Here is a 26,467-nt window from a genome sequence, read left to right as displayed (position 1 = left end):
TCCCCCTCGTCCCCCTCGTCCCACGTGTCCCCCGCGTCCCCCGCGTCCCCCTCGTCCCCCTCGTCCCCCTCGTCCCCCGCGTCCCCCGCGTCCCACGCGTCCCCCTCGTCCCCCTCGTCCCACGTGTCCCCCGCGTCCCCCTCGTCCCCCGCGTCCCCCTCGTCCCCCTCGTCTCCCGAAGGCTCTGACTTTCTTAGTGCAGCTGCTTTCCTCAGGGAGGTCGCTTTCTTCTGAAGAGCCTCCCACGGCTCCTCGGGCTGACAACGCGCCCTGGGGCGGTGCGGCCTCTCTGTCAGCGGCCGTCCTCTGCCTGAGAGCTGGATACGTGGCTGCTCAGATTCTTCTCATCCTCCTCCACCTCTTTCTCCCTCCTGTTTGACAAACTTGTGGCGACATGTGATGTCATTTCTCTTTTGGGGGGGAACTGCCTTCACCCCCTTCACCGTCAGGGTTTGGGAAGTTTAATGGTTTGTTTTTCGATCATTTTCCAAAGATGCTGGATGGGGCTTCTTATTTTTATTTCATCATCACTGTGGACGGGGGGTTTACACATCTGATGTTTCAAACCTTCGTGGGTGTGGTGCCCGCAGACGCTCCCTCACCCTTGGTTTGCCCCAGGGCCTCTCCACAGGCTCCGGGTCCACTGCAACCTCTGCCTTCTGGGTTCGAGTGTGTTGGGCACTCCCGGGTCACCTCTGGGAGCTCCCAGATTCCAGAGTCCTCGTGCCCTGGAGGGCATCATTCTGTAGGTGTTGTGGAGAAGGCATCCCACTGCTGGCTATGCCAGCACCACTTATAAAGAAATCACCCTTTCTCCCTAAAATGACATCCTCTCTCTTTTACGTAAATTCACAAAAATATGAGTGTCTGTTTCTGCATTTTCTGCCTTGCTCCACTGTTTGGTGTCTGTCTCTGTGCCGATGCCCTGGTTTGGCATCGGTGGCTCTGCAGGGTGCCCAGTGTCCATCAGGCCCTTGTTGGAGGACAGCCTCGGAGGAGGGCCTTGCCCGGCCTCTGGCCTCACCGCTCGTTGCCCCTGAACAGCCCAGTGCTGCCTCTGTTCTCTGGACCTTCATTTATGCTTCCCGCCCGTGTTCCCTGAAGTCTGCTCTGTTTTTAGGACTCATCTCTATTGGATGGCCGGGTGGCGCTTCTGCACGTTCCTGCAGGCATGGTGGTGTCAAGGCAGGGAGACCAGGTGAGCGGGGGTCTGGGGGGGGGCACTGGGACCACCCAATGCCATAGCCCAGTGCCAAGTGGAGCACCAGAGGAGGGCCTGGACTGGACACCAGTGACTGGGGACCTCCCAGCACCGGGCCACTGCCCCTCTGGGCACCATGGCAGAGCCCCTCCCCTCAGGCAGCCCTGAGCCCTGAGAGCTGTGTCCACCTTTGGCCCCTGCTGCACTGGCCCTTCCGCTTGCACCTGAGAGTGGGCCGGGCAAGCAGACTGGGAAGAGGTCATAAGAGGTCACGGTGGATACAGATCAGTGGAAGTGGCCTTGGAGTGGTTTCATGGGTACATCTGCAGATGTGGGACCAAAACGCGTGGCGTGTGCAGGGGGCTCGGTGTGGGAGGGGCCAGGAGCCCACCCCTCAGAGGCCAGGCCCCAGGCGAGGCGGCATGGGACCCCCCGTGCACAGGATCGCTGGGCTGACGCGCATTTGCTGGGGATAGTCAGTAGGCGGGTGCCGGGAGAGAAGGTGTGCAGGTCCGAGGCCCGGCTCGCTGCACGGAGCCCTCGAGAACCCAGATTTTCCACGACTGCTCGTGAAATCATGAAACCGTAGACGCAGCCGAAATGTTTCCAGTGAAGTCCATGCCCAGAGCTGATCAGGTCGGCGGATGGTCTCCCGGCCGAGCCTGGTGGCATCGTCCGCTCTGGGCCCAGAGCTGCCCCCATCCTGCCCGCGGCCACTCGCGGCGCCTCCTGAGCCCTCTCGTGTGTCAGGATGCCAGCATCCTGTTCGTGGTCTCGGGGCTGCTGCACGTATACCAGCGGAAGATTGGCAGCCAGGAAGACAGCTGCTTGTTCCTCACGCGCCCCGGGGAGATGGTGGGCCAGCTGGCCGTGCTCACCGGGGAGCCTCTCATCTTCACCATCAAGGCCAACAGGGACTGCAGCTTCCTGTCCATCTCCAAGGCCCACTTCTATGAGTGAGTCCCACGGGCCAGGACCTCAGGGCAGGCCCCAGCCCCGCCTGCCCTGAGACCCCTCCCCGCGTGGCTGGCCTCTTCCTGGTGCTCTCACCCTCTTCCCTGCTGCTTGGGCTCCCCTCTTTGTCCCCGGCACCTGTGTAGGCCCAGGTCTGTGCCCCCTGCTCCAGCGCTCAGTCAGCCAACCCCACCTGCCCACAGCGATCAGCTTCGCACGGCCATCTCTGTGGTCTGGTCTCAGCCGTGTCCATTTATCACTGGTCAGTTCTGGGGCTCCCCAGCTTGGCTCAGCAAGGCCCACGTTGGGGCAGGGCCGGGCTTCAGGGGCCGTGAGCCGTCCCACCTCTGCAGCCTGGGCTGACGTGTCGGGAGCCAGTGATGCGGAGGTGGAAGGGCAAGGCAGTGGGTGAGGACGCGGCTCTGGCTCGGGGGAAGAGCCCCACTGACGTGTGTCCCTTCTTGGGGCAGAATGTGCCCATGTCGCCTTCCAGGCTCTGGGCTGGAAGACGTCTGTCCGCTTGACCCCAGCCCGTAAGTCTCAGATTCGGCCCCTCCAGGCCCAGAGCTGCCCTCGGCCCGCCTGTGGCTGCCTGGCAGAGCCGCCACGTCTTCGCATCCACGGCGCTGGGCATTCTGCTCTGTCAGGTCCAGAGTCTCCTGGAGCCTGGGGTTCAGTTTAACCCCAGCTCTCACCTCTGGCAGCTTGAGCCGTTCTGTGTGTGTTTTCTGGAAGTCCTCCGCACCCCCATAGGCCAGATGTCTGCTGTGGTCTCAGAGCTCTTCTGCCTGAGTGGTTGGGCAGCAGGAGAGGTCAGAAGCCTGAAGGTCAGTGGAAGCACAGCAGCTGAAGAAAACAGGTCGGCTGGGTGCAGCGGCTCACGCCTGTAATCCAGCAAATGGCACCGCGCCGTTGCTGCTTCAGCCTGGGGACCCCGAGCCGGGCAAGGGGCAGGGGTGGGGGCAGCGGGTCCCTGGCCCAGTTGGGAAGGGCTTTCTGCATGGCCTCTGTCTTCCAGGCCTGGCCTGAGTGGCTCCAGCCGGATCCCGATGCCGGGTGCCCTGACACCGCAGTGTGCGGATGGGGAGACTGAGGCTCCAAGTCCCGGTCCCTCCACCAGCAGGGGACCCTGGGTGGAGCTGGACCCATCTCCCTCCTGAGCATCCCCAGCTGCTCCACATCAGTGACAGGGAGATCAGGACGGATGGCGAAGAGCAGGGACAGGAACCACCCAGGGCAGAGCTCAGGGCCCTCAGCCTTAATGCAGCTCAGTCCCCCTGTGCTGTGTGTCTCTATCTGTGTGTCTGCGTGTGTCCGTGTGTCTGCATGTGTCTCTGTGTGTCTCTGTGTGTCTGCGTGTGTCCGTGTGTGTCTCCATGTGTCTGCATGTGTCCATGTGTCTGTCTCTGTGTCTGCATGTGTCCATGTGTGTCTCCTTGTGTCTGTGTGTGTCTGTGTGTCTGTGTGTCTCTGTGTGCCTGTGTGTCTGCATGTGTCCATGTGTGTCTCCTTATGTCTGTGTGTGTCTGTGTGCCTGTGTGTCTGCATGTGTCCGTGTGTGTCTCCGTATGTCTGCGTGTGTGTGTTTGCATGTGTCCGTGTGTCTCCGTGTGTCTGCATGTGTCCGTGTGTCTGCGTGTGTCTCTGTGTCTCCGTGTGTCTGTGTGTGTCTGTGTGTCTCCCTGTGTGTCCGTGCATGGTGTGCCTTGCAGCCATCACCCCAGCCATCACCCATCATTCCAGGGCTCCTCCTCCACCCCCAGGGCTCTAAGTGCCATGCTCACGCCCTTCACGCCCTCACCCAGCCACTGTCTTGCCATCTCCCCAGCTTCCCCCACCTCCTGTGCAAAGCGAATCCTGATTCCACGTTTGCTCTTCCTCCTGCTTTTGCCTTCTGAGGAAATGGCAGCTCCACCTGCCTGTGGCTCAGGCTAGGCCTGGAGTCTCCCGGCGTCACTGTCACACCTGGTGCAGGTTGCCCCACGTCCCACCTCGCCACCGCCCAGAGCCCCTGGGCACGTCCCTGCTGCAGCCCTCACCCTCCACAGTCTGTCCACACACGACCACCGGGGAGAGAACAGTGTTCCCCGGGTCAGAGGCCCCAGCCACCCTCCACCCACCCAGGAGAGACCCTGTGCTATCCAGGCCCCATGGGTCTCTCAGCCTCTGCCTTTGCCTGCTGGTGCCCTTCACAGCACTCACTGCCAGCCACACCCATGGCCCGAGTGTGCGTGATGCAGCTCCTGACGGCATGTGCAGTCCCCTGCCAGGACTGCAGCCTGACACAGGGCCCGTGCCCAAGGGACACTCGCGGGCCTGCCAGGAGGGGGCTCTCTGGGCTCCCCAACAGCTGCTGGCCACTGGGCACGTGGTGGGCAGTGCTGTGCCGTGGGGCAGGCAGCTGACTGGTGCGTGCCCCGTCCCAGCCCCCGCCAGTGGTCTCTCTACTTTCAGGGTGGGGTGGGGGTTGTGGGTCCCATCCATTCCCGAGCACTGCGGCCCTGGGCGAAGGGTAGGGTTGGAGGGATGGGGCAGGATTGACTCTGGGCTGCCCGGCAGAATCATGCGGAAGCAGCCGACCGTCGTCCTGGGTGTGGCGCACACTGTGGTGAAGAGGATGTCGTCCTTCGTGCGGCAAATCGACTTTGCCCTGGACTGGGTGGAGGTGGAGGCCGGGCGAGCAATATACAGGTGAGGCCGTGGGTGCCACACACTCCGCATCCATGCTGCCCTGGCATGCAGGAGCTGGGGATGGGCAAAGCGCAGTTACCATGGAAACAACACACAGAAGGCTGGATTTCCCCAGCCCCACCCCAGCTTAGCTCGGAAACACGCTTCGTGGCCTCCTGGATTTCATGACACCCACACACGCTTGGACACAGTCCATGTTCCATGAGCATCTCTCCGTGTCATTATATTCAAGTCCACACCGTCCCTTTAAAAGGGCCCCATTAGCCGGGCGCGGTGGCTCACGCGTGTCATCCCAGCACTTTGGGAGGCCAAGGTGGGTGGATCACAAGGTCAGGAGTTCGAGACCAGCCTTGCCAACATGGGTGAAACCCTGTCTCTGTTAAAAATACAAAAATTAGCTGGGCGTGGTGGTGTGCGCCTATAATCCCAGCTACCTAGGAGGCTGAGGCAGGAGAATCGCATGAACCTGGGAGGTGGAGGTTGCAGTGAGCTGAGGTCGTGCCACTGCACTTCAGCCTGGGCGACAGAGCGGGACTCCATCTCAAAAAATAATAATAATAATTAAAACCAAGACAATTTTAGAATATTCATTTAAAACAACCCAGGCCTGTTAACATAAATATTTTAAAATAAAAAATATGTTTTCCAAAAAAAAATAAGATAGTGAGAAGCCTGCGTTTTCTTTTTCTCCATCCTGAGTCTGTCTGGCATTGGGAAGCTGGGTGTGGAGGCTGAGGCTGGGGGCCCAGGGCTGCAGGGCCTCTGTGTCTCCCGCAGGCAGGGGGACAAGTCCGACTGCACGTACATCATGCTCAGCGGCCGGCTGCGCTCTGTGATCCGGAAGGATGACGGGAAGAAGCGCCTGGCCGGGGAGTACGGCCGAGGAGACCTCGTCGGCGTGGTAGGTGCTGGGCCCTGCTCCTGCCTCCCCCACCTCTGCATCCCTCCCAGAGCATCCTGGGTTCTGGCCTGGGTGTGGCCTGGCCAGTTACTCGGGAGCAAAAGCCCCGGGAGTGGATGGTAGTAGTGATGCCCCGCGGCCACTTTGCTGTGAGCCCCGGGCTCTGCCTCTGTGGGGGGCTCCCCGCGGCCGCTTTGCTGTGAGCCCCGGGCTCTGCCTCCACTGGGGGGACTCCCCGTGGCTGCTTTGCTGTGATCCCCAGGCTCTGCCTCTGTGGGGGGCTCCCAGGCACCTATCCTGGCGTCTGGGCGCACTGGCCCAGATGCCTTGGGTGTCTCTTGAGGGCTGGTAGCAGCAGGGGCTGCCTTTGGTCTGGGGTTCCACAGGAGCAACTACAGCTGGTCTGGGTCTCACAGCAGGCCCCTGCATCCTGAGCGAGTGGGGGGCTGCCCAGCTCCAAGGTGCCACGGCCTGGGGCTTCTGCCGATTTGTGTTTTTGTTTTGTTTTGTTTTGTTTTGTTTTTTTGAGACGGAATTTCACTCTTGTTGCCCAGGCTGGAGTGCAATGGTGCGATCTCAACTCACTGCAACCTCCGCCTCCTGAGTTCAAGAGATTCTCCTGCCTCAGCCTCCGGAGTAGCTGGGATTAAAGGCGTGTGCCACCACGCCCGGCTAATTTTGTATTTTTAGTAGAGATGGGGTTTCTCCATGTTGGTCAGGCTGGTCTCGAACTCCCGACCGCAGGTGATTCACTCACTTCAGCCTCTGAAAGTATTAGGATTACAGACGTGAGCCACCGCTCCCAGACTGTGTTAAATTTTAAACCAGTGTGGCCAGGTGTGGTGGCTCATGCCTGTAATCCCAGCACTTTGGGAGGCCAAGGTGGGTGGATCACCTGAGGTTGGGAGTTCGAGACCAGCCTGACCAACATGAAGAAACCCCGTCTCTACTAAAAATACAAAATTAGCTGGGTGTGGTGGCGGGTGCCTGTAATCCCAGCTACTCGGGAGGCTGAGGCAGGAGAATCGCTTGAACCTGGGAGGCGGCACTCCAGCCTGTGCAGTAAGAGCTAAACTCTATCTCAAAAAAAAAAAAAAAAAAACTAAACTCCGTCTGAAAATAAAACCAGTGTTGTGGGGAGGCCTAGGTGCCCTCCCCTGGGGACAGCGTGGCCTTCAGGCAGCCTCTGAGGTCGGAGGTGCCGTGTTGCTCCGTGTTTTGCCCGGGGCTGATGGGAACTCTGTGTCAGTGTGCTCCAGCACCGCCTCGCCTCAGCTCTGCCAGGGCCGAAGGTCTTCCCATCAGAGTCCCGCGCTCCGATGGCTCAGCAGGCCCTGGGCCTCTGCTTGGCTTTATGTGCAGCCTGGCGGTTCCAGCTCCATCCACCGGATGAAGGCTCACACACCAGGCCGGATGCCGGCAGGGAGGCCTCAGTGCCAGAGGGCAGGGCTCCCACAGGCTGAGGGACACATCTTAAAAAGAGGTGTTCTCCAGGCCGGGTGCGGCGGCTCACGCCTGTAATCCCAGCACTTTGGGAGGCCGAGGCAGCAGACCACGAGGTCAGGAGATTGAGACCATCCTGGCTAACATGGTGAAACCCCGTCTCTACTAAAAATACAAAAAAACTAGCCGGGCGTGGTGGTGGGCATCTGTGGTCCCAGCTACTCGGGAGGCTGAGGCAGAAGAATGGCGTGAACCCAGGAGGTGGAGCTTGCAGTGAGCCAAGATCGCACCACTGCACTCCAGCCTGGGCGACAGAGCGAGACTCCGTCTCCAAAAAAAAAAAAAGAGGTGTTCTCCAAAGGCATTTATTTCTTCGGGAGAGCTGAGGCTGCCCTTGTTCCAGCCTGTGGGGTCCGATGCCTGTGTCTGCGATTTGCCTGGGTTGCTAGGGGGCACCTTTGGCTTCTGGCATGTTCCAGTGGTTCTGACAGCACGTCACCCGCCAGCACTCACTGACTGCCTCCGCCTTGCGGTGTGGATGGGGTGTCATGTGTGGCTCTGGCAGGCACCGGAGGCTGTCAGGGACAGGCCCAGCTGGCTCGGCCCTTCCAAGCCCGTGGCCCCAGCAGCCGGCTCCTCTCCTCAGGTGGAGACACTGACCCACCAGGCCCGGGCGACCACGGTGCATGCCGTTCGGGACTCAGAATTGGCCAAGCTGCCGGCAGGAGCCCTCACGTCCATCAAGCGCAGGTACCCACAGGTGAGCATGGCGTGGGTGAGGATGCGGAGCGGATGAGGGTGTGGAGCGGATGAAGGCATGGAACAGGTGAGGGCGGAGCGGGTGAGGGCACAGAGCAGGTGAGAGTGCGGAGCTGGTGAGGGCGCAGAGCAGGTGAGAGTGCGGAGCTGGTGAGGGCGCAGAGCAGGTGAAGGCGCAGAGTGGATGAGGTCACGGAGCGGGTGAGGGCAGGGCGCAGGTGAGGGTGCGGAGCAGGTGAGGGTGCGGAGTGGATGAGGTCATGGAGCAGGTGAGGGCAGGGCGCAGGTGAGGGCATGGAGCAGGTGGGGGTGCAGAGTGGATGAGGTCACGGAGCGGGTGAGGGCAGGGCGCAGGTGAGGGCACGGAGCGGGTGAGGGTGCGGAGTGGATGAGGTCACGGAGCGGGTGAGGGCAGGGCGCAGGTGAGGGTGCGGAGCAGGTGAGGGCGCGGAATAAGTGAGGGCATGGAGCAGGTGGGGGTGCAGAGCTGGTGAGGGCGTGGGTGAGGGTGGTGCGGGTGAGGGTGGCACAGGCCATGTCCCAAACTGTGCCCTGAGTTGTGATCATTCGGTCTACCTACACATGGATGGAAAACGACCTGGAGGAGGTGAAGATTAGAGCCCAGCTGGGTGGGGGCCGTGACGGTGGGCAGGAAACCTGGAGAGGCGCCCAGGCTGCTTCCCAGGACAGTCGTGCAGCTACCTTCTTGGTGGCCTCTCTACTCGTGAGTGATGTGGGTGTGGCAGAGGAAAGGGAAGCGACTCTCTACTCGTGAGTGATGTGGGTGTGGCAGAGGAAAGGGAAGCGACTCTCACTCTGAGATCTGGAGAAGGACAGGGCAGGCTGCTCGGAAGTGCAGGGTCAGCGGTGAGGAGAGCGCCCAGGAAGGACCGGCGGAGGGGCCTGAAGGGCAGGTCTGCAGTTGTTCATCAGCCAGCACATGGATCCCAAGAAGTTTATCATTCTAGAACAAATGGAAAGGGGGTGCAGGTGTGGCCCCCAGCATGTTGCAGGGCCTTTTACGGCCAGTGCCTCTCACCACCCCTGGGGCTCACCCTGAGAGGCCACCACTGCCCTCCCTCCACCGCCTCCCCTCAGGTAGCGCTTCTCCCACTCAAAGCTCTTGGGCCCTGGTTCTCCTGCCTGCAGCTCCTGGATCCTGGTTCTCCTGCCCGCAGATCCTAGGTCCTGGTGCTTGCTGTACTTGCCCACTTATGGACCAGGAGAGCCTGGTGGAGCATGTGAGTGCAGCTCACAGGGCCAGCAGGCTCCAGGGTGGCAGCCACAGTTGCTGGGAACAGCAGGGAGCCAGGCCACTCCTCCGTCTTTGTCCTGGCCTGCAGGGTGGGCCTCGTTCTCATGAGTGCCTCGGAGCAGGAGCCCTGGCCCACCCTTTAGAGGCCGCTGCAGGGCTCCATCCGACCAGCAGCTTCTGGGGGACAGTGTGGGTGAAGCCAGTGGGTCCACTGTTGTGGGGCCAGCTTTGCTGTACAGTCAGCCCCTGGGCAGGGTCCCTGCAAGCCAGCAACCCCTGGTGTGGGGACCGTTTGGTCCAGTCAGGACAAATGTCCCCAACCGTGCCCTGAAGCGGGCTTGGCACCCAGAAGCAACAGCCACAATGAGCCCTCAGTTCCAGAGAAGCCTGCCAGCCTGCCCTTGTCCTGCCTTCAGGGTCGTGGGTGGCTTGCCCTGGAGTTGTCTGCCTGCCCTGAAGTGAGAGCGAGAGGCTGGCCTGGGCTCACGGTCACAGAGGACATACCCCTTGTACCTGCTGGCCTGGCAACCAGAAAGGCAGCCGTATGGCTTACCTGGGCATCAAGAAGGCTGCAAGGCCTGGACAGCCATGGCCCAGCACGTGGCTTGTGAGTCACGTGCAACTCAGTTCATGGAGGTTTTGAAAAGCAGATCCAGCACCATTGGCTGAGTCTGGCTGTTGTTGAGCATCACTGTCTTTGGTTCCCAGCGTTTCTTGGTTTAAAACGTGTGGCTCTTGGCTCCTGTGTCTGCCCGCAGGTGGTGACTCGGCTGATTCATCTCTTGGGTGAGAAGATCCTGGGCAGCCTCCAGCAGGGACCTGTGACAGGTGGGTCACCTCTCCCAACCCAGAGCCTCTTGGGAGCCCTCACCAAGTCCTGGAGCCCCGCCCTCCCAGCCCATGGCCCCGCCCTCCCAGCCCATGGCCCCGCCCTGTCCTGGAGCCCTGCCCACCCAGTCCATGGCCCTTCCCTGTCATGAAGCCCTGCCCACCCAGACCATGGCCCCACCTAGTCCCAGAGCCCTAGCCCACCCAGCCCATGGCCTTGCCCACCCAGCCCATGGCCCTGCCCTGTCATGAAGCCCCGCCCACCCAGCCCATAGCCCTGCTCTGTTCTGGAGCACCGCCTACCCAGCCCATGGCCCCACCCCATCGTGGAGCCTCACCCACCCGCCCATGGCCCCGCCCTGTGCTGGAGCCCCACCCACCCGCCCATGGCCCTCCCCTGTGCTGGAGCCCCGCCCACCCATGGTCCCACCCTCCCCTGGAGCCCCGCCCACCCATGGCCCCACCTACCTCAGAGCCCCGCCCACCCGAGCCCAGTAATTTTTTTCAAACTGTGTCTCAATGTGGGCAGCACTGGAGGAAAGCTCTGCTATATGTGAAAAGATGAAATGTGATATATCTCCCTCTTATTTTTGTCAGCTGATTGGAAAAAGGAAACAGGGTGAAACCTCCGGAAACGATATTGGTGGAGCGGAGAGTGCTCTCTCTCCCGTGCTCAGCATGGAAAGATAATGAGACCATTCTAGAGTGTGGGGAATTTAGTTTTTCCTGCTCCAGCGTACTGATTCTTTCCTAGTTCTGAGGTGTACTTTTTTCTGGAGCCACTGTTAGCTCTCAGGCTGTCCTCTCTCACCAGGTCCCACATACTCAAGGACTCTGACCCTTTATCTCTGCTGGACAGCATTTGACCCCAGATCCCCTCGCCATTCTGGGAGCTCCTCTCTCCTGCCTCCTGCCTCTGTGCCTGCGCTCTCTGCCTGGAGCCCTCAGAAGAGCTGGCTGCTCCCGTGTGTCCTGCATCTCCATCTCAGCACAGCCTCCCTGGCCTCCCCGGCCTCCCCATCCGCCCAGCACTCTCAGCTCCCTTTCCGCTTCCTTTTTCTTCTCTGTGCTTGTCACCCCCGACACATTGCATGACCTGTCACCTGCCTCTGGCACTGGCGTGTGAGCTGGCTGGGAGCAGGAGCCTGCGTCTGTGTTCACACAGTGACGTGTGCACAGCATTGAATGTCTGTCCAAGAAGTGGATGGATGCACAGAGGGCCACACAGAGGCAGTGAAGTGTGAGCCCCATTCTAGGGTGACCCCATCTTCATCTGAGTTCCTCTGCAAAACGGTTTCCAAATAAGGTCACATTTTGTGGTTCTGGGTAGACATGAATTTGGGGGGACACTAACACGTAATGTAACGCTTCACTCTCCACTTACCTGCACTGTGAATTTTGGGGGACACTGTCTAACACGTAACGTAATGTGATTCTTCACTCTCCACTTACCTGCACCGTGAGTTTTGAAGTGAGTTTCTTGTAGAAGGTGTCCGGTTGGATCATGTGTTCTTCATCCCTTCTGACAATCTTTATCTTTTGTGTGTTTAGACTGTAGATACTTAGTGTAATTATTCGGTTACGTCTTCCATTTTATTGTTTTTTCTGTTCTCACACCCCCCACTGTTGTTAAACACTACTGTATTTTCTCTTTTTATTTAGAGATGGGGTCTCACTATTTTGTCTAGGTTGGAGTGCAGTGGCTAGTCACACGTGCAATCATAGCTCCCTGCAGCCTCTAACTCCTGGGATCAAGTGATCCTCCCCCATCAGCCTCCTGAGTAGCTGGGACTACAGCTGTGAGCCTCTGCGCCCAGCTTTTCCGTCTACTCTTAGGTTACTTGAACTTTTTTGAGTATTCCATTATAATTATCAACTGTGGTTTCCATGATGTCTCTTCATGTGATATTTTCAGTGGTTACTCTATTGATGACATTATCCGTACCTAACTTATCCTTGTCTACTGACAGCCGCATCTCAGCACTTTAAGTGGAATGTGGAGAGCTCACCACTGTTCAGTCACTTCATCCTTCCCCCTTTATGATGTGGTTGTCTTAACTATTACCTCTGTAATTTTGTCAAACTGTAGCCCCAAAAACACAGGGCTACAACTTTCGCTTTCAGCCATCAAACATGATTTTTAAAACTTAGGAGAATAGTCTGTGATGTTCACCCAGGGTCACCGTCCTCCTGCTCTTCTTTCATTTGCGGCATCTCAGGTTTCCTTCTGGGCTCGTCTCCTTGCTGTTGAAGAATCGTGGTTAGCGGTCCTTTCAGAGAAGGTCTGATGGTTGCACATCCGCTTGCTTTCCCTCATCTGAGAATCTGAGAATGTCTCCACGTCACCCTCATGCTGAAGGGTGCTTTTGCTGGATGTATAATTCTGGTTTGGCAGAAATACAAAGTATTTCAGCACTTTAAAAATCTTGTGCCACTTCCTCATGGCCTCTGTTGCTTCTAATGAAAGATCCAGGTATCCAGATGTTCTCCAGTAGGTAACGCATCATTTCTCTCTAGCTGTGTTCAAGAATGTTTTGACCAGGCACAGTATCTCACACCTCATCCCAGCACTTTGGGAGGCCGAGACAGGAGGATTATTTGAGCCCAAGAGTTCAAGACCAGCCTGGGCAACATAGTGAGACCCTGTCTCTATGAATAAAATTTGAAAAATGATCCAGGCACGTTAGCACGCACCTGTCATCCCAGCTATGCAGAGGGTTGAGGTGGGAGGATCGTTTGGGCCTCGGAGTTCAAGGTTACAGTGAGCTATGATCGCGCCGCCGCAGTCCAGCCTGGGCAACAGAGCAAGACCCTGCCTCAAAACACACACACACAAAGGTGTTTTTCTCTGTCTTTAGTTTGCAGAAATGTGATTTGGAAGTGTCTGAGCATGAATACTTTGGATCTGTCCTGTTTGGGGTTTCTTCGTCTTGGACCCGTAGGTTTATAGCTTTTAACACATTTTGGAAGTGTTCAGTCTACATGTCTTCAAACGATTCTTCCACTCGTGTGCTCCTCCACCTCTTCTGGAAATAAAGTGGCACAAGTGTTAGACCTCGCGTTATTGTCCCCAAGTCTCTGGGGCACTGTTCATTTTTTAAACCTTTTTTTTCTCTCTCTGATGTTAAGATGGAATTGTTTCTTTTGATCTATCTTCAGGATCTTTGGCTTTTTGTCATCTCGATTCTGCTTTGAGGCCTATCAGAGAGTTTTAAAAAAATGTTCTGTCATCGTGTTTTGGTTCTTCTGTGTGCCTCCTGTTTCTTTGCTAGGACGTTCTCTCTTTGTCTTTGTTTCAGGAGTGTTCAGGATTGCTGGTTCTAGCTGGTAATGATAACAGCTTTATTGTCCTGGAGAAATAATTCCGTCCGTGACATGCGGTCGTTTTTATCTGTGGATTGTTTTTACTGCTCTGGTTCAGATCCTCTTTGCTCTTGACGTACTGGGTCACCGTGGATGTGGCCTGGTCACTGTGGACCCATCCTGGTCACTGTGGATTTTGTGTCCTGATGTTTTGAGTGTTAGGCTATGAGACTCTGGTTCCCATTTAAAAATGTCTTCAATTTTCACTGTTAGTGTGCTCGTATTCACAGGGCATGTCCTGGCCAATGTTTGTGGAGTGTGGTTTGAACGTGAACTGACCCTGGTCTGCCTACTAGGTGCTGCCCAGGCCCAGTGTGAAGGCTGCATTCTGCGCCATCTTCAGCTCTCAGACCCGCACACCTGACTCTGGCACAGGCTGGGTCTTCATTAGCAGATTCGAGGCTTTCTTGATCTCCTACCTCTAGTTGGCAGGAGGTGGGGCCTCCTCTGCTTTCTCTGCAGGGGTGCGCAGTTAGGGGGGATGTCTGCTGGTCAGGGGGTGCACGGTTGGAGGGATGTCTGCTGGTCAGGGGGTACACGGTTGGGAGGGATGTCTGCTGGTCAGGGGGTGCACAGTTGGGGGGATGTCTGCTGGTCAGGGGGTGCACAGTTGGAATGTCTGCTGGTCAGGGGGTGCACAGTTGGGAGGGATGTCTGCTGGTCGGGGTGCACAGTTGGGATGTCTGCTGGTCAGGGGGAGTGCAGTTGGGGGGATGTCTGCTGGTCAGGGGGTGCACAGTTGGGGGGATGTCTACTGGTCAGGGGGTGCACAGTTGGGAGGGATGTCTGCTGGTCATGGGGTGCACAGTTGGGATGTCTGCTGGTCAGGGGGTGTGCAGTTGGGATGTCTGCTGGTCGGGGGAGCGCAGTTGGGGGGATGTCTGCTGGTCAGGGGGTGCACAGTTGGGATGTCTGCTGGTCAGGGGGTGCACAGTTGGGGGGATGTCTGCTGGTCAGGGGGTACACAGTTGGGAGGGATGTCTGCAGGTCAGGGGGTGCACAGTTGGGAGGGATGTCTGCTGGTCAGGGGGTACACCGTTGGGAGGGATGTCTGCTGGTCAGTGAGTAGACAGTTGGGATGTCTGCTGATCGGGGGTGCACAGTTGGGAGGGATGTCTGCTGGTCAGGGGTGCACAGTTGGGAAGGATGTCTGCTGGTTAGGAGGTACACAGTTGGGAGGGATGTCTGCTGGTCGGGGGTGCACAGTTGGGAGGGATGTCTGCTGGTCAGGGGGTGCACAGGTGGGGGGATGTCTGCTGGTCAGGGGGTGCACAGTTGGGAGGGATGTCTGCTGGTCGGGGTGCACAGTTGGGGGGATGTCTGCTGGTTGGGGGTACACAGTTGGGATGTCTGCTGGTTGGGGGTACACAGTTTGGGGGATGTCTGCTGGTTGGGGTACACAGTTGGGGGGATGTCTGCTGGTCAGGGGGTGCACAGTTGGGATGTCTGCTGGTCAGAGGGTACACAGTTGGGAGGGATGTCTGCTGGTCAGGGGGTGCACAGTTGGGACAGACGTCTGCTGGTCAGGGGTGCACAGTTGGGAGGGATGTCTGCTGGTTAGGGGGTACACAGTTGGGAGGGATGTCTGCTGGTCGGGGTGCACAGATGGGCGGGATGTCTGCTGGTCAGGGGGTGCACAGTTGGGAGGATGTCTGCTGGTCAGGGGGTGCACAGTTGGGAGGATGTCTGCTGGTCAGGGGGTGCACAGTTGGGGGGATGTCTGCTGGTCGGGATGCACAGTTAGGGGGATGTCTGCTGGTTGGGGGTACACAGTTGGGATGTCTGCTGGTCAGGGCGTGCACAGTTGGAGGGATGTCTGCTGGTCAGGGGGTGCACAGTTGGGGGGATGTCTGCTGGTCAGGGGGTGCACAGGTGGGGGTATGTCTGCTGGTCAGAGGGTGCACAGTTGGGTGGGATGTCTGCTGGTTAGGGGGTACACAGTTGGGAGGGATGTGTGCTGGTCAGGGGGTGCACAGTTGGGGGGATGTCTGCTGGTCAACGAGTAGACAGTTGGGATGTCTGCTGGTTAGGGGGTACACAGTTGGGAGGCATGTCTGCTGGTCAGGGGGTGCACAGTTGGGGGGATGTCTGCTGGTCAGTGAGTAGACAGTTGGGATGTCTGCTGGTTAGGGGGTACACAGTTGGGAGGCATGTCTGCTGGTCAGGGGGTGCACAGTTGGGGGGATGTCTGCTGGTCAGTGAGTAGACAGTTGGGATATCTGCTGGTTAGGGGGTACACAGTTGGGAGGCATGTCTGCTGGTCAGGGGGTGCACAGGTGGGGGTATGTCTGCTGGTCAGAGGGTGCACAGTTGGGTGGGATGTCTGCTGGTTAGGGGGTACACAGTTGGGAGGCATGTCTGCTGGTCAGGGGGTACACAGTTGGGGGGATATCTGCTGGTTGGGGGTACACCGTTGGGAGGCATGTCTGCTGGTCAGGGGGTGCACAGTTGGGGGGATGTCTGCTGGTGTGGGCGGTGGACAGTTGGTGAAGATGTTTCCTGCTGTAGGTGGTGGACAGTTGGGAGGATGCTGGCTGGTACAGGGGGTACACAGTTGGGAAGGAGGTGTGCTGGTGCTTGCTTGGTGCCAGTCAGTGTCCCTGGAGGCAGCTCCCATGGGGAGGGAGAGACAGACCCCTCCGTCTGTGGCAGCCATGTGGCTGGGAAGCAGACTCTGCTTCTTTCTTGGCCTGAGTCGGGTGGTTCCTCCATGAGTCCGAGGTCCCCGGCCAGCCTGCCTTCCTCTCCATCCTTTGGAGTCTTGCGAGAGCCGCCTCGAGCTCTGTCCCTCTCTGATCATGACTGGTGACAGGTGGCCTGTGTCTGCTCCACCTCCCTTCTGGCCCAGAGCCAGAACCTCACCAGTGCCTTTTCCCAAGGCTAAGGCCATATGGAACTAGCAATGGCCTCCCCCATTCCGCCTCAAATGAGGACTCTGACACCTCAGTCCCTGGAGAGGCGAGAGGAAAGGGATTCCCAAGGAAAAGCTGCAGGAAAAATAAAAATAAATCTACATCAGAGAGCCGCGTTCGGGCCGAAGCTCGGGACGAGACATCAGACCGCGAGAGCAGCGTTCAGGCCGAAGCTCGGGACGAGACATCAGACTGCGAGAGCCGCATTCAGGCCGAAGCTCGGGACGAGACATCAGACGGTGAGAGCCGCGTTTGGGCCGAAGCTGGGGACGAGACATCAGACCGCGAGAGCTGCGTTCAGGCCGAAGCTGGGGACGAGACATCAGACTGCGAGTAAAGCTCGGGACGAGACACCAGGCTGCGAGAGCCGCGTTCGGGCCGAAGCTCGGGATGAGACATCAGACGGCGAGAGCCACATTCGGGCCGAAGCTCGGGACGAGACATCAGATGGCAAGGGAAGTTCGGGACGAGACATCAGACCGGGAGAGCCGCGTTCGGGCCGAAGCTCGGGATGAGGAGGCGGTTCTCCGTCTTTCTGTGCTCAGCAGCACTTCGGCGTGTGTGTGCATTGTTTGTTTGCTATCTGGGAGTTATTTCCTCCCGATTATAGAAGCCACCTGCCTTCCACTCAGCGCCTAGAGGCGGAGACGCATCATCTGGGCCCGAGTCCCCCGCTCCTCCCGTGTGGCCGAGGCTCAGCTGCAGGGAGGGGCTGAAGTGCGTGCGGTGAAGGTGATGCTGGGGACACCTCGCAGGGCGTGCCAGGTTGTGGTGGTGGCCCAGGCTCCTGAGACGCCCTTGACAGGCAGGTGGAGGCTGGATGGGACGGCCTCTCGGGGGGCCAGCTGGGGGTGGGGAGGACTGGAGGCTCTGTGGCTGGCACAGCCGGTTCCGTGCCGGTGTGGCTGGTTCCCCCAGAGGAGCAGAGGCTGCCAGGAGGAACATGTGTGGAGGGTTTTATTTTGCTTCATTTTTCTTGTCTGTCATTGTGGAGTTTTATCACAAAGGCTGTGTAGGCTGCAAAAAGACCTAAGAGCCCCCAGGCACGAGATGAAGACGTGGGCGCCTCCCTCTTACAGCTGCTCAGGTGGTGCTGAGGCGCCAGCGCCCTGGTTCTTTTCCTGCGCAGACACAGCTGCACATGCGTCAGGCAGGGTCCTTTACTGGGGCTGCTGGTTTGGGTATTTACTCCAGGGCTGGGGTCCCCTCCAGGGGTCCATGAGCCCCACGGCGACACTCGGCCAGCCCTGCACTCCAGGCCTGCACTTTGGGCCACTCAGCTCCAAGCGCTTATCCGGACCAGGGCCCGGTGTGGATGCCTCTGCACGTCTCCAGCGCTGCTTGGTCACAGCCCTTGGCAGAAGCTGGGTGCGGTCTGTGAACAGCTGGGGATGCAGCTGGGCTTTGCAACCTCCAGGCAGAGATGGGCACAGGACACTGAGCCCTTGGCAGCCGGTGCGCAGCACGCAACCCTCCATCCCTGGCTTACCTGCTGGGGCCAACCAAGCACTGGGCCCTGTCGGAAGCTGGCACCGTGCTCAGGAAGCCAGTCAGGAAAGAACCTTCTCCTAGAGCTGCAGTCGAGTTGGGTCAGGGATGAAATTAGACCAAGAAGGCAAAAGAGATGGCTCAGAAGGGGGGGGGAGGGGCAGGGGCATGCAGGTGGTGGGGCAGCGCTCCCTGAGGAGGTCAGGACCCTTGGGGCCAGGAAGAGAGCTGTGTGGTGTGGGGGTCACCAGCAGCTCTCAGGGACCGCAGATGGGCTGAGGCTGCAGACTCTGGCTTGTTCTGAGTGGGGAGGGGCACCGGGGGCTTTGAGCAAAAAAGGCTCCGGGCAGACTTGGGCGTTGAAGACCAGCTCTGGCCACTGTGCACAGAGCCTCCTCTCAAGCAGGCGGCTGAAGCCACCACAAGGCTGGGCGGTGGAGGCCCAGGGCTCCTGGTGCTGAGTTGGACTGAGGGCGGGGACTGAGCGTTGGTGGGTCGGGTAGGAGCCTGGGGCCAGAGGTGGGGGCCAAGTCCGAGGGAGGATCTGGGGCTGTGTGAGTCTTGGACACTCATTCGGGATGTGGGATGGGCAGCATCATTTATCTGTTTCTGCCTGCATACAGGTACAGGTGTTTTTCTTTTGGGAGGCCTTGAGTATTTATTTAATAATGGAATCACATTTATAAACCACTCTGCAGCTTTCCTGCTCAGCGGCACGTCATCAGCTATTTTCCTGTGAGCACATGATTGCCGGCTGTGCGCTGGTTCTCCGAGCCATGTTCCCCGTTCACAGGCTCTTACCCGCAGTGCTGCCACGGCGCCGTGTGCGTCCCAGGATCTTGCAGGTGTCCGCTGGCCGCCGTCTGCAGGGAGTGGCCCTTAAGCCCTCACTTGGTTCTGTGTCCCCAGGCTTGCTCTCCTGGCCTCTTCCCTGACCATGCCGCGTCCCCTTACTCTGACCTTGGCCAATCAGGACCTGCGTGTCTGGTGGATTTTGGAAGCCACCTCACTGGGGACTGGAGACATAGGCCAGGGGACAGCCCGTGGGAGGGCTGGGCCACGGGGACTGCAGAGGAGCAGCATCCACGGCACCTAGATGCAGGAGACCCTCGTGGGCAGGAGAGTGGCTGGTGGCACGGTGGCCTCAGGAGCAGTGAGGCCGTCCCCTCAACCTCTTCTGTGGAAGCAGAGATGCCACTCGCCAGACGGCATCTAGTAAAGAGGGCCTGGGACCCTCTGGGGGACTCTCAAGTCCCAGACCCCCTGGTCCATGTCCTTGCCACTGTGCTGGCCGAGGGGCCCCTCAGCCCACATGGGGGCCAGGGAGAGGGTCCTGCCTGTCTGGGTGGGCCCCTTGGTGGGCCCTGGAGGCTCCAGTCTCAGGGAGAGGAAAGCCTGGTCTGCCTTGACACCCTCACTCGCGTCTCCGGGGTCTCCAGGGCCCGGCCCAGGCTTTCCAGGGCTCGGCCCAGGCTTCCCAGGGCTGCGCTGTGCTTCCTTGGTTTCTGGAATCCCTTGCAGATGACAGACAAGAGAAACGGGCCTGTTGATGTCTAGCCCGTGTGTTGTTTACTGTTCCTGGAGTGAGTGGTGGAAAGCCCTGCGAAGGTTGGTTCAGAGGATAAGGCCTCACCTGGAGAGTATGTGTGGTTTACTCCGATGAGGCCTCACCTGGAGAGTGTGTCTGGTTTACTCCGATGAGGCCTCTCACCTGGAGAGTTGGTCTAGTTTACTCCAATGAGGCCTTACCTGGAGCGTTTGTCTGGTTTACTCTGAGCCTCACATTCCTTTCAGTCGCTCCCTGAATCACTGTCTTTGGTGGGTCAGGACGAATCCACTCCCTGGGCCTGGGCCTGGACCAGTGTTGGTTAGACCTGCTGTGTGGGGCCTGGGGACACTTGCAGGTGTGGACTGGCAGCTCATCAGGAAGAGCTGGGGAAGGCGTGAGACCAAGACAGCCTCCGGCCTGGAGAAGGCGTGAGGCCTAGGCAGCCACATGGCTGGGGACAGCGTGAGGCCCAGGTAGCCTCTGAGGGTTGGGGGAGGCATGAGGTCCAGGCAGCCTCAGGACTGGGGAGGCGGGAGGGCCAGGCAGCCTCAGGACTGGGGAGGCGGGAGGGCCAGGCAGCCTCAGGACTGGGGAGGCGGGAGGGCCAGGCAGCCTCAGGACTGGGGAGGCGGGAGGGCCAGGCAGCCTCAGGACTGGGGAGGCGTGAGGGCCAGGCAGCCTCAGGACTGGGGAGGCGGGAGGGCCGGGCAGCCTCAGGACTGGGGAGGCGGGAGGGCCGGGCAGCCTCAGGACTGGGGAGGCGGGAGGGCCGGGCAGCCTCAGGACTGGGGAGGCGGGAGGGCCGGGCAGCCTCAGGACTGGGGAGGTGGGAGGGCCGGGCAGCCTCTGGACTGGGGAGGAGGGAGGGCCGGGCAGCCTCTGGACTGGGGAGGAGGGAGGGCCGGGCAGCCTCTGGACTGGGGAGGAGGGAGGGCCGGGCAGCCTCTGGACTGGGGAGGCGGGAGGGCCGGGCAGCCTCAGGACTGGGGAGGCGGGAGGGCCGGGCAGCCTCTGGACTGGGGAGGAGGGAGGGCCGGGCAGCCTCTGGACTGGGGAGGAGGGAGGGCCGGGCAGCCTCTGGACTGGGGAGGCGGGAGGGCCGGGCAGCCTCAGGACTGGGGAGGCGGGAGGGCCGGGCAGCCTCAGGACTGGGGAGGCGGGAGGGCCGGGCAGCCTCAGGACTGGGGAGGCGGGAGGGCCGGGCAGCCTCAGGACTGGGGAGGCGGGAGGGCCGGGCAGCCTCTGGACTGGGGAGGAGGGAGGGCCGGGCAGCCTCAGGACTGGGGAGGTGTGAGGGCCGGGCAGCCTCAGGACTGGGGAGGTGTGAGGGCCGGGCAGCCTCAGGACTGGGGAGGAGGGAGGGCCAGGCAGCCTCAGGACTGGGGAGGTGGGAGGGCCAGGCAGCCTCAGGACTGGGGAGGTGGGAGGGCCAGGCAGCCTCTGGTGCTGCTGCGTTGCTCCTGTGCAGCCTCGGGGGGCCCCAGGGCGTCTGGAGGCATCTGTGAGCGTGTGGGCTGTCCCAGCTGACGTGGGTCCTTTGCTCCACAGGCCACCAGCTTGGGCTCCCCACAGAGGGCAGCAAGTGGGACTCGGGGAACCCGGCTGTCAACCTGTCCACGGTGGCAGTGATGCCCGTGTCAGAGGAAGTGCCCCTCACCGCCTTCGCCCTGGAGCTGGAGCACGCCCTCAGCGCCATCGGTAAGCCTGGGCCTCCCAGCCTCCAGCCATCCTTGGGTTCTGGGCCTGGTGGAGGGCGCCTGCCAGCTGCCCTCTGTCTTCGAGGGGACGCGGCGGTGGGTGGCCAGGGCTCAGGTGGGGTCAGTGTTCAATAGTGTTTCCAAATTGCTGGCAGCTGTTAAATTTGGGGATTCAAGGACAAGGAATTGAATTTCCTGAGAACTCTCAAAATTCTAAGTTATTCTATATTCTTTGCAACATTTTATTTACAAGTTTTCATGTGATGATAGGGACCATGATGATAGACAGGAAGTCAGTTTTCTGTGGGTTTAAGGTTATACTAAAAATTTCAGTGTTGTCTTGGCAAAATAATGCAATAATAATGAATGTGGTCGGGCGCGGTGGCTCATGCCTGTAATCCCAGCACTTTGGGAGGCCGAGGTCAGGAGTTCAAGACCAGCCTGGCCAACATGGTAAAACCCCATCTCTACTAGAAATACAAAAATTAGCTGGGCGTGGTGGTGCGCGTCTGTAATCCCAGCTACGAGGGAGGCTGAGTCAGGAGAATCGCTTGAACCCGGGAGATAGAGGTTGCAGTGAGCCGAGATCACACACGATTGCACTCCAGCCTGGGCGACAGAGCAAGATTCTGTCTCAAATAATAATAATAATAAATGCAATGAATTTTGTATAATTATTATCAAACAATATATTGTGACAAGAGTATTTCAGAACCATGTGAAAATGCTCCCTCCTGATACAGACATTTGGTAATAGAAAACAATACATTCAAAAAATTTATAATATAGAAGGATGCTACTATAAACATTGAATACTTAAAAGTTATTCTCAGCCATGTGCGGTGGCTCATGCCTGTAATCCCAGCACTTTGGGAGGCCGAGGCAGGCGGATCACTTGATGTCAGGAGTTCTAGACAAGCCTGGCCGACATGGTGAAACCTGTCTCTACTAAAAATACAAAAATTAGCTGGGCATGGTGGTGGAAATGCCTGTAATCCCAGCTATGTGGGAGGCTGAGGCAGGAGAATCGCTTGAACCCGGGAGGTAGAGGTTGCGGTGAGCCTAGATTGCACCACTGCACTCCAGCGTGGGTGACAGAGCAAGACTCTATCTCAAAAATAAATAAATGAAAGTTACTCTCAAAACAAAATTTTAAAACACATAAAGCATGGAATGCCTTGTCTGATGGCCTTGACCGTCGTTACATGACACATATTCCCAGTACATGCAGAAAATCTTACTCATTTCCAGTGACATCAGTCAGAGTATTCCAAGTGCGCCCAAAAACATCTTCGAGTTGTGCGGTGGAGCTGTCCTGCTTCATATAAACTAGTTCCCTTTAAAAAACACTTTTTAAGCCAGGCGTGGTGGCTCACGCCTGTAATCCCAGCACTTGGGGAGGCTGAGGTGGGAGGATCACTTGAGGTCAGGAGTTTGAGACCGGCCTAGCCAATATGTTGAAACCCTGTCTCACTAAAAACACAAAAATTAGCCAGGCTTGTTGGCAGGCTCCTGTAGTCCCAGCTACCAGGGAGGCTGAGGCAGGAGAATCGCTTGACCCCAGGAAGTTGAGGTTGCAGTGAGCTGAGATGGTGCCACTGCACTCCAGCCTGGGCAACAAAGAGTAAGACTCCGTGTCAAAACAAAAACAAACAAAAAACCCACTTTATTTTGAAATAATTATAGGATCGGAGAAATTGTGGAATAGTAGAGAGACCCCATGTGCCCTTCACCAGGGCTCCTTCATAGGCAGCGCCTTAGGGGGTAACATCGAGGCCGGGACGTTGGCGTGTACACCATCTGTAGACCCCTTGGGCCCCAGCAGCCCGTCCGTGCCCTCCTGGGTGTGTATGGTGTGGTGTGGCGTGGGTGCCGTTTCTGTGACCTGCACCACACGGGGCCACTCTGTCACAGAGGAGACCCTGCAGGTGGCTGCCATGTTGTCACCCAGCACCCCAGCTTGCCGGCAGCCCTGGATCTGTTCTCGATCTCTATAATTTTGTCATTCTGAGAAAGTGATAGAAATGGAACCACACGGTGTAGCCTCTGCAGACGGCCTTCTCCCACTCAGTCACGTGCACGCAAAGTTCCTCCTGGCCTTTTCCTGGCCTGGAGCTCAGTTCTTTTTGGTGCTGAGTCATCGTCCGCTGCCTGGACGCACCACAGTTGATCTGTTCATCTACTGGAGGGCATTTGGCTGCTTCCAGGATTTGGCAATTATGAGTGAAGCTGCTGTAAACACCTGTGTGCGTGCTTCTGTGTGGACAGAGGTTTTCAATTCCTTTGGGTAAACACCAAGGAGCATGATTGCCGTATCCTGTGGTCAGAGTATGTTTAGTTGTAGAAGAAACCACCAAGCCGACTTCCAGTGAGGCTGCACCAGGCTGCAGTCCCACAGCAGCGAGCAGGTTTCAGCTGCTGCACATCGCACCAGCATTGGGCTGGATTTTCAGCTCAGAGCTGTCTCTTGAGCCCAGGGGGCATTCTAGTTCAGTTGTAAGAGGGGCCCTGATTTTGTGTGCCTCTAAGAAACAAATGTTGCCAGTTAAGGCAAGGCACGAGACACATTGATCTGATCTCTAGCTTTTTTTTTTTTTTCTGAGACAGAGTCTTGCTGTGTTGTCCAGGCTGGAGTGCAGTGGCGTGATCTCAGCTCACTGCAAGCTCCGCCTCCCGAGTTCATGCCATTCTCCTGCCTCAGCCTCCCAAGTAGCTGGGACTACAGGCGCCCGCCACCACACCCGGCTAATTTTTGTATTTTTAGTAGAGATGGAGTTTCACCGTGTTAGCCAGGCTGGTCTCGATCTCCTGACCTCGTGATCCCTTGGTCTCCCAAAGTGCTGGGATTACAGGCGTGAGCCACCGCGCCCGGCTGATCTCTAGCTTTTAATTAGAATTAGACCTCCCTGCTTCCCACACATGGGGCTCTGGGTCCTTTCCCACCCGGCACTGCCGAGCAGCACCCCCTCAGGCTGAGCCCCTCATCTCAGCTTCTCCCCTGAGCCTCTGGTGGCTGTGATGCCAGGGCTGACACTGGCGCCCCTGGTTGAGAAGGGCCCTGACAGCCGTGCCCATGTGGAAGATGCATACAAACAGGCATGTCAACACCGGGGACCCTGGCCTCTTGGCGTCTGGCACCTCGATGATCTGGGTTTTGGAAATTATGTTATCTCCCATCGCACAGCCTTCCCTGCCCTGCACACGTGGCAGGACACAGAGATTCCACTGCTGCTCGTGCTGGAGGAGACCGAGGCTCAGAGAGGCTACCCAAGGCCTCCTTCAGGGCAGAGGGGAGGTAGCATCAGGTCACAGGCCCTTCCCCACTGGCAGGTGAACAAGGCTTGGCAGTTGTGCTCAAGGGGAGCAGGCCTTGGGGGTAGGGAGTGGACTCTCACTGCCTTCCTCCTCCTTGGTGCCTGGCTGGGCGTCGGTGCCCTTGTCGGCGTCGGTGCCTGGCTGGGCATCGGTGCCCTTGTCAGCGTCGGTGCCTGGCTGGGCATCGGTGCCTGGCTCAGCGTTGGTGCCCTTGTCGGCGTCGGTGCCTGGCTTGGTGTCTTGCTGGGCGTCGGTGCCTGGCTGGGCGTCGGTGCCTGGCTGGGCGTCGGTGCGTTGCTGGGCGTCGGTGCCTGGCTGGGCGTCGGTGCCTTGCTGGGCGTCGGTGCCTGGCTGGGCGTCGGTGCCTGGCTCGGCGTCGGTGCCTGGCTGGGTGTCGGTGCCTGGCTCGGCGTCGGTGCGTTGCTGGGTGTCGGTGCCCTTGTCGGCGTCGGTGCCTGGCTCGGCGTCGGTGCCTGGCGCGGCGTCGGTGCCTGGCTGGGCGTCGGTGCCTGGCTGGGCGTCGGTGCCTGGCTGGGTGTCGGTGCCTTGCTGGGCGTCGGTGCCTGGCTGGGCGTCGGTGCCTGGCTGGGTGTTGGTGCCCTTGCTGGCGTCAGTGCCTGGCTGGCGTTGGAGGTGGGCTGCCCGGGCAGGCTCCGTTACGGGTGGTGTTTGATGTTTTCAGGCCCGACCCTGCTGCTGACCAGTGACAACATAAAACGGCGCCTCGGCTCCGCTGCCCTGGACAGGTGCGTGCCGCCAGCCCCGACTCCTTCCTCCCAGCTGGCCCAACGCAGCCCTGAGATGTGTCCTCACTGTGTCCACATCCAGCATCTGCACTGCAGCGTGCTCCTCGTCCAGCACACTGTGGTGTGAGGGCTGATGACGTGACTCCCTTCACTGGATATACTGGGCAGCGCTGACCTGCTGGGCACTGTCAGGCCTCCCAGGGGACCCCAGCCCCCGCTTCCCGCCTGAGCAGCCCTGGGTCTCACTCTCCCCAGCCTGCCCTTCAACCAGCCTCAGCCTCTGGGCTTAACTGCAGCCTCTGCGTGACTGCCTAGGCCCTGAATAACTCACTGCGAACTAGCGATGGCAGGAAGTGCTGGGCAGGGAGGGGAAGGGGCAGCGGCTGGTGCTGGCCTCTGCTGCCTCTTTCCCCCGGGGACATGTGCTAAGAGTGCCAGGCCCCTGCGGAGTAGTGAGGTACTCCCTCTGCATCCTGCAGTGTTCACGAGTACCGGCTGTCCAGCTGGCTGGGGCAGCAGGAGGACACCCACAGGATCGTGCTCTACCAGGCAGATGGCACGCTCACACCCTGGACCCAGCGCTGCGTGCGCCAGGCCGACTGCATCCTCATCGTGGGCCTGGGTGACCAGGAGCCCACAGTGGGCGAGGTGAGCACAGGGAGGGCCGGTGGAGCTGGGGAGAGCCCTCTCTTCAGAACCTCCTGTTTCTCTTTTCCTTTGAGTAAAATACTGCACAAACTCAGAAAAAGACAGATGATAAGAGCCAACACTCAGATACCTGCTACCCATGTTTTAAAAACATGGTGCTGTATTGACCTCCAGGGGTTCTAGCACGGAGCAGGGCAGGTGCCCCACGTGGCCTCTTATGAAGCCGCAGCTTCCGGCCGCCTTTCGCACTTTTACAGCAGGTGCGGGAAGCCCTTTCCAGGACTAACCTTTTACGTAAACGGTGCCCTATTTTGTGTCGTCTGAAGTTTGCTTTTCTCCACAGCACTTAGGTGTCGGCGTCGTTCCTGTTCCCCTCACTGCTTTCTCTGGCTGCTTAGTTTTCCTCTTGTGAATGCCTTACCCTCTGCCTCTGCATCCTCAGCCAACAGGAACAGCCTTCTGCAGGCACCTTCGGGACGCTGGCCCCAGGCTGTGTCTGCAGGTTCCCAGATGGCAGCAGATCACTGACCTGATTGCTTGTGGACCTTCCACCTGGCCATTGCTGTAGGCGAGGCCTCGGGCTCACGGCCACCCAGTCCTGTTCGTGTTCTCCAGCTTCCTGCCTTCAGTTCGCATTTCCCGTCTCCCTCCTCTGCTCCCTGCTCTGTTCTCATCACAAGCCTGCCTGGGCTAATCCTGGGGCAGCTAAAAATTCCT

At 59.0% G+C, this 26,467-nt stretch overlaps 1 protein-coding gene across 5 annotated transcripts in view; it reads left to right on the top strand.

The window, feature by feature from the left end:
• Nucleotides 1–26,467, top strand: part of PNPLA7 (patatin like domain 7, lysophospholipase) — a 95,178-nt gene that overhangs the window by 49,383 nt on the left and 19,328 nt on the right. For all 5 annotated transcript variants that reach the window (XR_008668308.2, XM_055350261.2, XM_063696909.1 and 2 more), the window contains 9 exons: nt 1,121–1,198; nt 1,952–2,157; nt 4,715–4,846; nt 5,624–5,747; nt 7,837–7,950; nt 9,963–10,032; nt 20,893–21,042; nt 25,039–25,102; nt 25,582–25,750. Coding sequence is in view for 4 of the 5 variants with exons in the window: in XM_055350261.2 (XP_055206236.2) it covers nt 1,121–1,198; nt 1,952–2,157; nt 4,715–4,846; nt 5,624–5,747; nt 7,837–7,950; nt 9,963–10,032; nt 20,893–21,042; nt 25,039–25,102; nt 25,582–25,750 (1,107 nt within the window). In the remaining variant the exon portion in view is untranslated. The remainder of the gene's footprint in view (nt 1–1,120; nt 1,199–1,951; nt 2,158–4,714; nt 4,847–5,623; nt 5,748–7,836; nt 7,951–9,962; nt 10,033–20,892; nt 21,043–25,038; nt 25,103–25,581; nt 25,751–26,467) is intronic.

The sequence above is a fragment of the Gorilla gorilla genome, chromosome 13, assembly GCF_029281585.2.
Source record: "Gorilla gorilla gorilla isolate KB3781 chromosome 13, NHGRI_mGorGor1-v2.1_pri, whole genome shotgun sequence".
NCBI lineage: Eukaryota > Metazoa > Chordata > Mammalia > Primates > Hominidae > Gorilla > Gorilla gorilla.
This window is presented reverse-complemented; position numbering and strand designations above follow the sequence as displayed.